The sequence below is a fragment of the Wyeomyia smithii genome, chromosome 1 (assembly GCF_029784165.1).
Source record: "Wyeomyia smithii strain HCP4-BCI-WySm-NY-G18 chromosome 1, ASM2978416v1, whole genome shotgun sequence".
Lineage (NCBI taxonomy): Eukaryota > Metazoa > Arthropoda > Insecta > Diptera > Culicidae > Wyeomyia > Wyeomyia smithii.
The window spans coordinates 72205157-72216591 of NC_073694.1; the positions used below are offsets into that span (position 1 = coordinate 72205157).

The 11435-nt window shown below is 39.4% G+C and overlaps 1 protein-coding gene across 10 annotated transcripts in view; it reads left to right on the forward strand.

Annotated features, from left to right (window-relative positions):
* The window catches only part of LOC129732135 (kinesin-like protein Klp10A), a 96061-nt gene extending 86496 nt beyond the window's left edge, over window positions 1-9565 (forward strand). For all 10 annotated transcript variants that reach the window (XM_055692749.1, XM_055692720.1, XM_055692713.1 and 7 more), the window contains 6 exons: window positions 3580-3674; window positions 3740-4269; window positions 4463-4709; window positions 4769-5425; window positions 5485-5659; window positions 8233-9565. In XM_055692749.1, the coding sequence (XP_055548724.1) occupies window positions 3580-3674; window positions 3740-4269; window positions 4463-4709; window positions 4769-5425; window positions 5485-5659; window positions 8233-8378 (1850 nt within the window). In that variant the 3' untranslated portion in view covers window positions 8379-9565. The remainder of the gene's footprint in view (window positions 1-3579; window positions 3675-3739; window positions 4270-4462; window positions 4710-4768; window positions 5426-5484; window positions 5660-8232) is intronic.
* Window positions 9566-11435: the final 1870 nt, after the last annotated feature.

The window sequence follows — 11435 nt, forward strand, 5'->3', positions numbered from 1 at the left end:
CAGACCATCCGCTCCGTCGCAGAGTAGAGATGCGGGATAAGCGTGGTATGACCGTTCAACCAAAGATTACCTGCCCGTTGCTTTTATATAAGCGTGTCGCAAATCGAGTTCGATTGATAAATATCGTGATTGATCTAATAACTACGTAATGTATACCTATCAAAGAATCGCGTCTTCCGAAGAGCATTCGCTTTCTTGAGAGTATACGGGATTGGACATAAACAAATGTTTAAAAAATTGGATTCTTCGGGTGGTGGATGGTTTACGCGCGCGCCGCTCCTAAATATTCCCGATGTTTGACATTAAAGATATTTCTTTCGCCTTCGTAATGAGCTAACTTCGCGCGCAGCATTGTCTCTTGGTCTAAACCAGTACCAAATATAAATTAGCTAAGTGTGCTCCTCTAGTCAGCCGGCTGAATATAGAATAAACCGAAAATAGCTAAATAGAGACAGGTATGAGTTACATGTATGATCGCATCACTTATCAAAGTGAATCCTGATCCAACGAGCCCTTCTTTACTAACAAAAATCTCCTTCCTGTGACCTTTGTGGAGATGCAGAGGTAAACACGGTCTCCGAATAGCAAGGGTCACACTAACATCCCTTCCCTCTTCCCACCTGATTGCAAGGACGTGGCCGGCGTCGTTATTGATCCTTCAAAGTATTGAATCACTAAAACTTGTACAATGAGAATGGTCGGTCACTCCCAACCCCATTCAGTTGATTCACTGTGCAGTTTTACTGATTCGGATCAATCACGGAGTGCAACCATTGATATGTGCAGTCAGTCAAGCTAAGCTAAGCTAAGATTCCTGATCTTGATGAACCATTCGCTTCAGGAATATTTCTCTTTTCTATGCCCATGACGCAAACAAGCATTTTTATCAGACGACCATTTACCAAATCCATCCGCAAATTAGCAGGTTTGCCATGTCTACCGGAACTATATTTCCTACATCCGGTGACCTAGGCTACATTTGTGGTCAGAAAATAAGTCTTTAAAAGTTCCCCAGTTTGATTGTATTCGAATTATTGTTATCGATCAATATTTGGCAAAGTTACAGCATTCCATAGTTGATCAAAATTTTGTCTATCCTACTTATTTTGACGATCCCCTATATATCCTAGGTATGAAATGGTTTTGAAAAGATGTAATAACAAATACCTTTTTTAATTGATACCTACCAGTTTTCCTCGGGATTTAGAACATTGGAGACCGTTTCGAGTCTATCCTGTGAATAACGTACATCTACCTAACTAAGAAGGTGTCTTAAGTAGCATTCAAAATATCCTTTGATACCTATCCCGTAAAATGCAATTATTGATGTAAAATGTACCTCATCGAGTGATGCTCTATCGAGGCGAAGTTCATCTATACTGAGTATATATTATAACACCTAGTTGACTAAATAATAAAAATGATAATCATTCTATATTCAAGTTCGTTCTGACACTCGATCAACGATTGTGTAGCTATCAATTTTCCACACATTATCATACAACCTTGTTGCAAATAACTATCCACTAAAGTGGGGCAATTGCAGGATATTTCATGTTCCGTTTGGAGCTTCACGTAAAATGAAACTCCGCCAGGATCTAAAAAGTTACACCGTTCTCCTGAAGCGATTTACACGTTGCGAAAAATAACCACGAGCCTTTACTTTCCATGGATAAGCAAAGTTTTCGTTCGTCATTCCACGATGAAAAATCAATGCGCTGTTTATAGTGGAATTCAGCACGGATTATAGTTTCAAACTGAAGAAATTCAATTCATTATCATTATCTACCCCTAGTGATGTAATGCGGGAAAACATAATAGAATGAGGTATTTTAGGAACAATTGCCAATGTATTAACAATCAAGGTCGGCACTGTTGCACCGTGCGATCTGTTCTGTACATGAAATAGTTAGAGCCGTTTACGAGAGTAGTCAGCTAAAGTTCAATTGTCAAAATTTCAATTTGGTTTTTCAATACTTGTTCGCTATTTATATAAAGGTGAATGCTTTGGATTGCACAATAAATGACTTGCAGTGGGAATTGTTACTAGCAACCAACTGAACTCATGTCGATGCACGCATAGGATGGCTAATAAAACATTTTTATTTCTATGCCAATATGAAAGAAACGGAGCTTTTGTTTGTAAAGTGTGCAATAATTATAATAAAATGTGCTGCTGAACACGTGATCGCAACCGATTTCCGTAATGTTAGATTATTTTATAGTAGCATTTTTTTACCAAGGGTTTTTAATAATTACAAAAATAACAATAATTTTTCTCAAGTATTTTACTTATCTGTGCAGTAGAGTGCATTGTTTTGCTCATCTTTCTGCATCCGTCACAAGATACCGAATGACCTGACAATGCCCTAGTTCGTGCACCGTTCACCTGTCCCCAGTAGATACGTCCAAACGTTAGTCAGAAATCCCCCAACGAGCGACCCTGCTCTGGTGAGCATGGTACCGCTCTTAATTTACATATCATGTTAGAATTCACCGGTGGCATTGGCTTCCGGTATCGCCGCTGCGGTCATCAGATTTCCTTTTCGCATAAGTTACAGACGATAGGCTGAACCTAACCTGGCCCAGTTTAGTACAGTTTTCTCCGAGGCGCTTCCGAGAGAAGCGCATCGTTCACTGCTACTTGTATGTATATGCAGATGTGTGTGTGCCAAAGTTCGCAAAAGTTTCGCTTCCTATCGCTCGCCTAGCGACCGATCATGAATGAAATCGAAATTTGTGGCGTGAAGTAACCCGATTACCCACTCCTGTAGGCAAGCTTCCGAAAGTTTTTTGTATTTATGACTTCTTTCGGTTTTCCACGCGGTCGCCCTCAGGTGGGCTGAGTTGAGTAGCGTATTTTTCATCGACGGAAAGCAGTCGGTTACTACCGTTCCCTGCGTTTGGTTAGTTGAGTGCAAGGAAATCTAATTGATTGCATAAATCAATACTCATAGAAAAATGCATTGATAATATTGAATTGTGGAATGCAGTTCAAGCTCCCAATGGTTAACATGTCGGCAGTTAAAGTTACTGGTAAAAAGAAAAACGTGAAAGTATCCCAAGAAAAACACTGTGGCACTGAATTGCCGACAGGTCTGCAAATATTTTACCTTTTTTTATGTTCAAGTTTTGCTACGAACCCATTTAGCATTTTTTTTATTAGTATTGGATTACAAAAAGTTCATAATCTATCATTCTAAATATGTATTAGAAATCAATTTAAGCTGGAAGTGCGTTGAAGCCACAAATGGCCGATTTCGAGCCACCACGTGATCGACTTCAAATTTTCAACGGCATACCACTCGGTAATAGTTAATGCGTAACATGTGAAAACATATCCTCATGTTTGTTATGGTGAAAATAACATAAGACAGTGTTTTCATAAGTAACGCATTAACTATTTCCGAGTCTTGTGCCAATGAAAATTCGCAGTCAACCACGTGGCGGTTTCCATGGGGCTTCTAAAATTTTCATTTTTGTAAATAATAATTTTTTTCATTATACATCATCTGTTGCTATTAATTGAAAGCCTGTCAATACTCGATAACTCACTTTTATATTTCCCTTCTTTTGCAGGAGCTGCTCGCACAGCTCGAACTTCACTGGCCCCCAGCTACAACGGTCACGATCAATCGGAAAACATTCCCCCGCAGAAAGCCAAGCAGGCTAAGGTTAATCCCAATACTTCGTTGATATTTTCGTCAAAACTAATTCGTTTTATTTTCGTCTACCACAGGCCCAGCCAAGCAGTCGCATGTCGATGGCTTCGCAGCCAGCTCCTGTTGCCACCCAGATCGTACAACCAACGGTGGCAACGGCCGCACAGCTCAATCAGGCCGCGTCAAACTCGCGGCGATCCTACGTAGTCAAAGAAGTTGAACGGTTGAAGGAGAATCGAGAAAAACGTCGAGCCAAGCAAGCTGTCATCAGAGAAGAGAAAAATGCCCTCATGAACATGGATCCAGGGAATCCCAACTGGGAACTGGCAGCGATGATCCGCGAATATCAGAGCCAGATTGACTTTCGGCCCCTACTTGATGGGCAGGCCATCGAGGATCACCAGATTACGGTTTGTGTGCGCAAAAGGCCACTCAGTCGGAAAGAAATGATGCGTAAGGAATTGGACGTTATTTGTGTGCCCACTAAAGATACGCTTATAGTTCATGAGCCTAAAACAAAGGTTGATCTGACAAAGTTTCTGGAGAATCATAATTTCCGGTTCGACTATGCATTTGATGATTCCTGTAGCAATGAGCTGGTCTACAAGTGAGTGATCTCTTACATTACCGATAGTGGATCACCGCTGTTGAGTTTGAAACGATATACTATATTGCACATATGCGATAACTTTGCTGCATTGTCTGCATAAATATAGTCGTAACTTCGTTCAACGTCTGTGACCCGCATTGATAAATCTTAAACAGAAGAATTTCCATAATTAAATAAAACATCGTTTCAGATACACTGCCAAACCTCTCGTGCAAACCATTTTTGAAGGAGGAATGGCCACTTGCTTTGCTTACGGTCAGACCGGCTCTGGAAAGACGCACACTATGGGCGGCGATTTCAACGGTAAGGTGCAGGACTGCAAGAATGGTATTTATGCTATGGCAGCCAAGGACGTGTTCGCATATCTTCATAGCGCAAAATATAATCATCTAAACCTGGTGGTATCGGCAAGTTTCTTCGAGATCTACAGTGGTAAAGTAAGTACAACTGACGTGCTATCACATGTTCGACCCAATGACCAAACATCTCTTTACAGGTATTTGATCTCCTCTCGGACAAGCAAAAGCTGCGTGTCCTCGAGGACGGTAAGCAACAGGTACAAGTGGTTGGGCTCACAGAAAAAGTGGTCGATTCCGTCGAAGAGGTTCTAGGTATCATCAACCATGGTAATAGCACTCGAACCTCTGGCCAAACATCGGCTAATGCCAACTCCTCACGATCGCACGCCGTGTTCCAGCTGGTAGTTCGACCGAAAGGATCCTCTAAAATTCACGGCAAATTTTCCTTCATTGATCTGGCCGGTAATGAACGAGGAGCGGATACATCGTCCGCCAATCGCCAAACACGCATGGAAGGTGCAGAAATCAATAAGTCGCTGCTAGCGTTGAAAGAGTGCATCCGGGCACTAGGAAAACAAAACGCTCATTTACCATTTCGCGTTAGCAAACTGACACAGGTATTGCGAGATTCGTTCATAGGAGAGAAGAGTAAGACCTGTATGATTGCTATGATTTCGCCGGGGCTGAGCTCGTGTGAGCACACGTTAAACACTCTGCGGTACGCCAACCGCGTTAAGGAACTGGTGGCCATTGATCCGTCCGAGCGGTCGGATGACGTTGAACCGATGGAAAGTGATGAACCGAAGAATGGAGTCCTCTCGGAAAACGATCTAGCTCAGCTTCGGTCGTTGAATGTAAGTATATTAGGATTCCTTAACCTGACAAAGTAAAATTATTGCTTGTGGCTCCACAGGAACACGATATGTCTGTTGAACTATACAACCAACATGCGGCCATCTCAGACTTGCAGCAAACGGAAGAGGAAGTGGTCGATCACCACCAGAAGGTAAACGAATTCCTGATGAAGTTCTTGCCCGAATCGAGAGAACTGTACAAGCAGACCAACTACGTGGATTATGATCAAGATGGTAAGTTTTATTGTACAGAGCTAAGTAATTTGGTAAGTTTAGGCTGTTTTGGATGCTTCTACCAGCTTGGTTATGCAAGCTGGAATGTTGTAATATGTGGTATGAAATAGTAAATTGCATGAAGATTTTTATCCTTAAATGCGTCCTTGTAGCTACTGGCTCTATTGATCGGTTTAACATATAGTGTTATTCCGATTTTCGTGCGGATTACATTCACACATTCTAGCTCTAGTCATTTGTTGTAATTAAAAATGAATATTTTGTATTTCTTGTTTTTAAATACGAATGCAAACTTAACTTTTAAAATTTTGAGAGGTTTAACCAACCCCACAAAAAATGCTGGTTAGTGTCCTGGGTGCGCTTATGATCACAGATGCTGCATAAAGTTATAAACGAGTCGAGGAAACCATCAAAGAAAATTAAATCCAACTTAGTGTTGCCAAGAATGGATAGTCGACCGAAAGATGGGAGAGCAAAGTTCGATTCCTAGAAGTAGACCCGAGGTGCATTCATGGGAGAATGGTACTTTGTCAAGAAGAAAACAGATTTTTGCAAACGGTTTCTCGAAGATCAGATCTCAGGAGAGCAGTACTGGGCTAAGATGAATCACACGGATACTCCGATCAGTGATGCCCTAAAAATATTTCGGATGTTTAATTTGGCAGAATGCTCCAAATACATTATGAGCGTTTGAAAAAAAAAACAGAAAATTGTTGGAAATAGGTTCTGTCTGAGACAAGAATGCGTACGAATGCAAAAGAAACCATAATATTATACACAAAAAGTTCAAATCTAGAAAATCTCTAACCAGTCCACATAAGCACTGAGGAAGACTGTACGTCACAGTCGAAATATATATTTGCGGACTGAATTTCAATATTTATTTCCAAAAAATTTAGTAGAGTATAACGGAAACCGATAACTATTTCTTTGATTGATCACAAAAAGTTACAAATTTCAAAAGTACCGTAGAACGGGGCGAATAGAAACAGTCTGCGATATATCTTGCAGTGTACAAAAAATACTTTAATGTATAGAATGAATATAAAAGTTTTAAAACATGGGTCTTGCCTCCCTTTATTAAAGGTGTAACGTCCGTTTTGATAAAATAAGTAATTCATTGTTTTATTGAAAAAAATGTTGCATGTTTCTATTCACCCCGCGAATAGAAACACTCGCCAATAAAATACGTTTTCCTTGTTCTGATAGAAAATTCTAGTTTTAATTTGAAGAAAACAGAACAATTGCATCATATTTATTGATATGAGAGGCAAGAAAACGATATAAAATATCAAAATAGTGGAAATGTTCGGTTTATTACTTCATGTTTGTTATCTTATGAATGAATATGTTCTATTAGAGTCCTTATTTGGAACAGAAGGACTCGGGTTGGGTCAAGCATTTCCACCGGTCTGGCATCTTCCGGTGTTTCATCTAGGACACGACATCCGGGAACATTTTGTCTTGGTGGAACTGAAACCTTGATTCATATCTCTTAGGTTAGGCCATGTCGAGCATCATGCAGCAGATAAATCAGACTTTCATCACGTTTTTTGAAACTAGCGTGGTTGTCTACTGGATTGAAGTCTAAAGGTAACACCCGATTTATCCGAGTAGTTGATTCTATATTTCGTAACCGCTTGACAAAAAACAGTTTTTTTACGTTTTTGGACTTTTTTGTTGGTAAGTCCTGACCATGGGCTGAAAATGCACAAAACATGTTCCACATCATTTTACTTATAAAACATTATAGCATTTCTCAAATCTACATGTTTTGGTACAAAAAATAGCCGCTACGGCGTTGTTTCTATTCGCCCCGTTATTCTGAGAACCGCGAGTTTTCCATGAAACATAGGTAACGTGGTGATGAATACCTTACGGCAATCCCTAATTCAGCGTAAAAACTTGAAATGCTTAACTACCGACCCAGTATATCACACGAACAAGTTCTAAGTGAAGCAGAATGGCTTCCACAGACAAAGTTTTTTGGTACTCGGTAACGTTCAGAATTTGAACCCCCATTTTGCATTATTTTAAGCAAACCGACAGTAGTGCTGCTAACCCAAAAATGGGTTTGCAGGACTTGTTTACTATTGAACTATCTAAGAAAATATTTTTTGCATGGTTTTTAAATGTAATCGAAGACTTAAAATCGCATTTTTAAAGTGCGGAAGTTTTGTTTCTATTCGCCCCGTTTTACGGTACTTAATTAATAATACAGATTAAGAAAGAACATATTACTAATTTTCCAAACAATCGTTGCCTACAGGGCATCCAATTGGTTTAAATTCATGAAAGCGAACATTAGTTGACCTGAGGGGACAAGGAGGTTCTGTCGAGTTAGACACCAATACAGAAAAAGCGGATGTCCCAGTACGTCACTGGTGTCTATTCCAGACGGGCTTAAGTAGTACTAATGGTACAGTGAATTTGATACCTTGTAGAGTGAATGGCCTATTGCTAAAAATAACTGTGCTCATAGTTAATGTATATTTTGAAGATGAACTTTCCGCAACGTACAACACTGTAGTATACTGGCCACTACAGCGAGCCTCGTTTCTTTGTCGTTTCAGCTTACTGCAAACGTGGCGAGGAGCTTTTTACCCAGCTAGCGGAGATTGCAACCACCTGCAAGGATCTGATGTCAGAGTTCCGCGCCAAGTTAGCCAAGGAGGAAATGCTATCGCACAAGATCAACCCGGAACGGAAGTACAAGTAAAGACACCCATTCGAGCCACCGTACCGCCGCAGTGGGTGGACGTTAATTGTCTGTGTGTGGTATTTTCATTGTTTTCGGTGCATTCAAATGGCAATAGATGCGGAAGGTGAGCTATCCATGTTTCTACAGGCAAGTTCGCGCACCTCAGCACTTCGCCACGAGTCTGTTATATTTTCGACTAGAAATGCTTAAAAATTGTTAATACGAAAAGAAATGAAATTCACGCTCTTGTATCACAGGAAGAGTCGTGCTGAAATCGAAAGAAAAAGACGAAAATACGGAAATGTTTTGTGGATGGTATACAAAGATTATTTATTTATTTAACACCTTTGTCGTATCAACTTTTTATTTTATTTTTTTCTTTAACACTACACACTACTCTGGAGATACCGAAAATGAAGAGCAAGCTATGTAATTAAAGTTGCGATAACTGACGTTGGTGAGTGTGTGAGAAAGCAAGAGAGAACAGTAAACGCAAGACAGCAGAGTATAGACTAAACAAGTAAATAGTAGACCAGCAAATTGCATAGCAAGAAATGAACAAACAATACATTTATTCGCAGAACGATTCCTAATAAAAAAAAATATAATTATTAACGTTAATACGTCGGCTTTTTCGAAATGGTTCCTAAAGTTAACACACGTGAATTAAGTGTGCGTATTTGGGACGATCGTTAAAGCAGTCTGAACGACCAACAGCTAATTGTTAAGCATTATCATACTGATCGATCTAAATGAGTTATCTCTCTTGAATTCCCGCAGAGCTCGTCTGCCGAGATTAAACCGATTCTAGTAGTTTTCCGTAGGTCATGTACTCGTTTGGTTTTATTTTATCTGCATGTGTCTGAAATCGACTGATATGTTTTGAATGCTGTCGCACCCTTTGTTGCTTGTTTGACAATGTTAAACATGTGAAGCATTCGAGAAATCGGAAGAATGGTTTGTGTACATGTTGGATAACCTGATTGTTGATTTGTGTTCCACTCGAAGCAAACTACACAGGGGTCCAAGGACTGCAGAAAACAAGAATAATGATAGATGAAAAGTGCGTGCATGTGAAAAAGTAAAACAGTGAATGATACTAAAGTTGTAGATAGTAAGAGCTTATATAACAAAAGCAAACAAACAAATGAAAGACAACACTAAACACAACAGAAATATAAAAAAAATAATACTTATAGCAAGAATGAATATAGTAACTATCGAAAGAAGCCCATATTTGATTCGGCAGACATTTCTGTTTTGATGCACAAAGCAAAAGAGCAATTGTTCAACCATGAAATTTAACCAATAGCTCCCAGTTCAGTTTGTAGTTTTCTTCTCCACATTGATTGCTTCGCTTAGGTTTTACAGCTTTCATCTTCAGATATTACCGTGTTCTTGATTGAGACACAGTTGATTGCCTATTAAAAAAACCTATTTTTTATTACCCAATGAACCCAGTGAACATTTGATTAACCGTGTTATTTTGAAGCTACACGATATTTTTCTAATCATTCTAAAGTTGTAATAATCAAAATTTGAACGAGGAAGACAAGACAAAATTCTACAGTGTCCTTACTTTATGTAGCTGGTTTTATCACTGCCTGAATCGGAACTGCGAAAGAATGGTAGTGGAACATCAAAACACAAAAACCTTCGTACGAAAAGCTCGAAAATGCTAGTCCTGTCAGTTGAAATCATGTCTCGATAAATACTATTGTCGAAATGATATTTTCTGCAGGTAGAACGTAGCAATTTGCAGTTAAGGTCATTATCATCGGATCGGATGCCTGGAATAATCCGGAAAGCTATAAGATATGGCTTAAAAAAGCGTGATTTCTAGGTTAGAAGTTATTGTTCTAAATGAAACTATGATTTCCAGTAAGATAGGCTCTTGGGAAATATCTTTCCAGTTGCCCGCCGAACAAGTTACGCCTATTGATTATATTATATCGTGAAATGCTTATCATAATTCGATAGCATAAATTAGAAACGCTGCAGATACTTTGCCGAACAGAACAGAAGATGACAAATCGAGATGTGCACAATCAACCAAAGTAATGTATGGCATTATTCTAAAAAGGGTACAAGATATCGATCACATTTCAATCACGTTTCCCGTTTTAGACCAAATCTAATCTTCTTATATATAAAATAAAGTTACATATATGTGCGATCGCCCATAACTTTACAACGGAGCGTCTGATTTGGGCTGGCTTCGTTTTGTTGTGTTCGTCTTCATCCAAGGCAAATTGTTACGGCGAGAAAACTAGGAAAATTTTAAGGAAAATGGTGGAATTCACGAAAATAGAATTTCCATACAACGAAGAAATGAGATCGCAGAAGGCGCAATGAACAACAATAATATGACAGCAATTTAAAGTAGGTGACTCTCGACAGTTATTTTGAAATCATCCTTTAAAAGCTACCACCGAAAAATAAATACAAATAGAATCACGCTCGACTGGTGGCTACCGTCACGGTGATCGGTTCAACTATCTAAAGTAGTAAACATATAAAAATGCAGCTCTGTCTGTCTGTCTGATCCAACTACTGAAAACAACTAAACCGATCGGCGTGAAATTTTGTGTATAGGGGTTTCAGGGGCCGAGAAAGGTGACTAAGATAGTTCGGGATCCCTTCCTTTTCTGGAAGGGAGGGGTTCCATAGAAATGAAACACAAATTTCTGCACATTTCGAGAACTAACCAAGGAAATGGAAGCAAATTCGACAGGTGAATATTTTTAGGGGTTACAAATATGTCCATAATAGTTTAACACACCTCCTTCTTCTGGAAGGGTGAAGTTTCCTACAAATGAAACTCAAATTTTTCACATCTCCAGAACTAATCGAGTAAATGGAACCAAATTTAGCATGTGGAGGTTTTTGGGGGCTAAAAATATTTTAATGATGTTTCGACACCCCTCCCTTCTCTCGATAGGAGGGCTCTTATACAAATCAAACATAAATTTCTATCATGGTGGTTGATATTCCTTCGTACTCTGGAAGGGGAGGCAGGTCTCCCATACAACAACAATATCGCACGCTTAGCCTTGGGACTAACAGCGGTCTCGA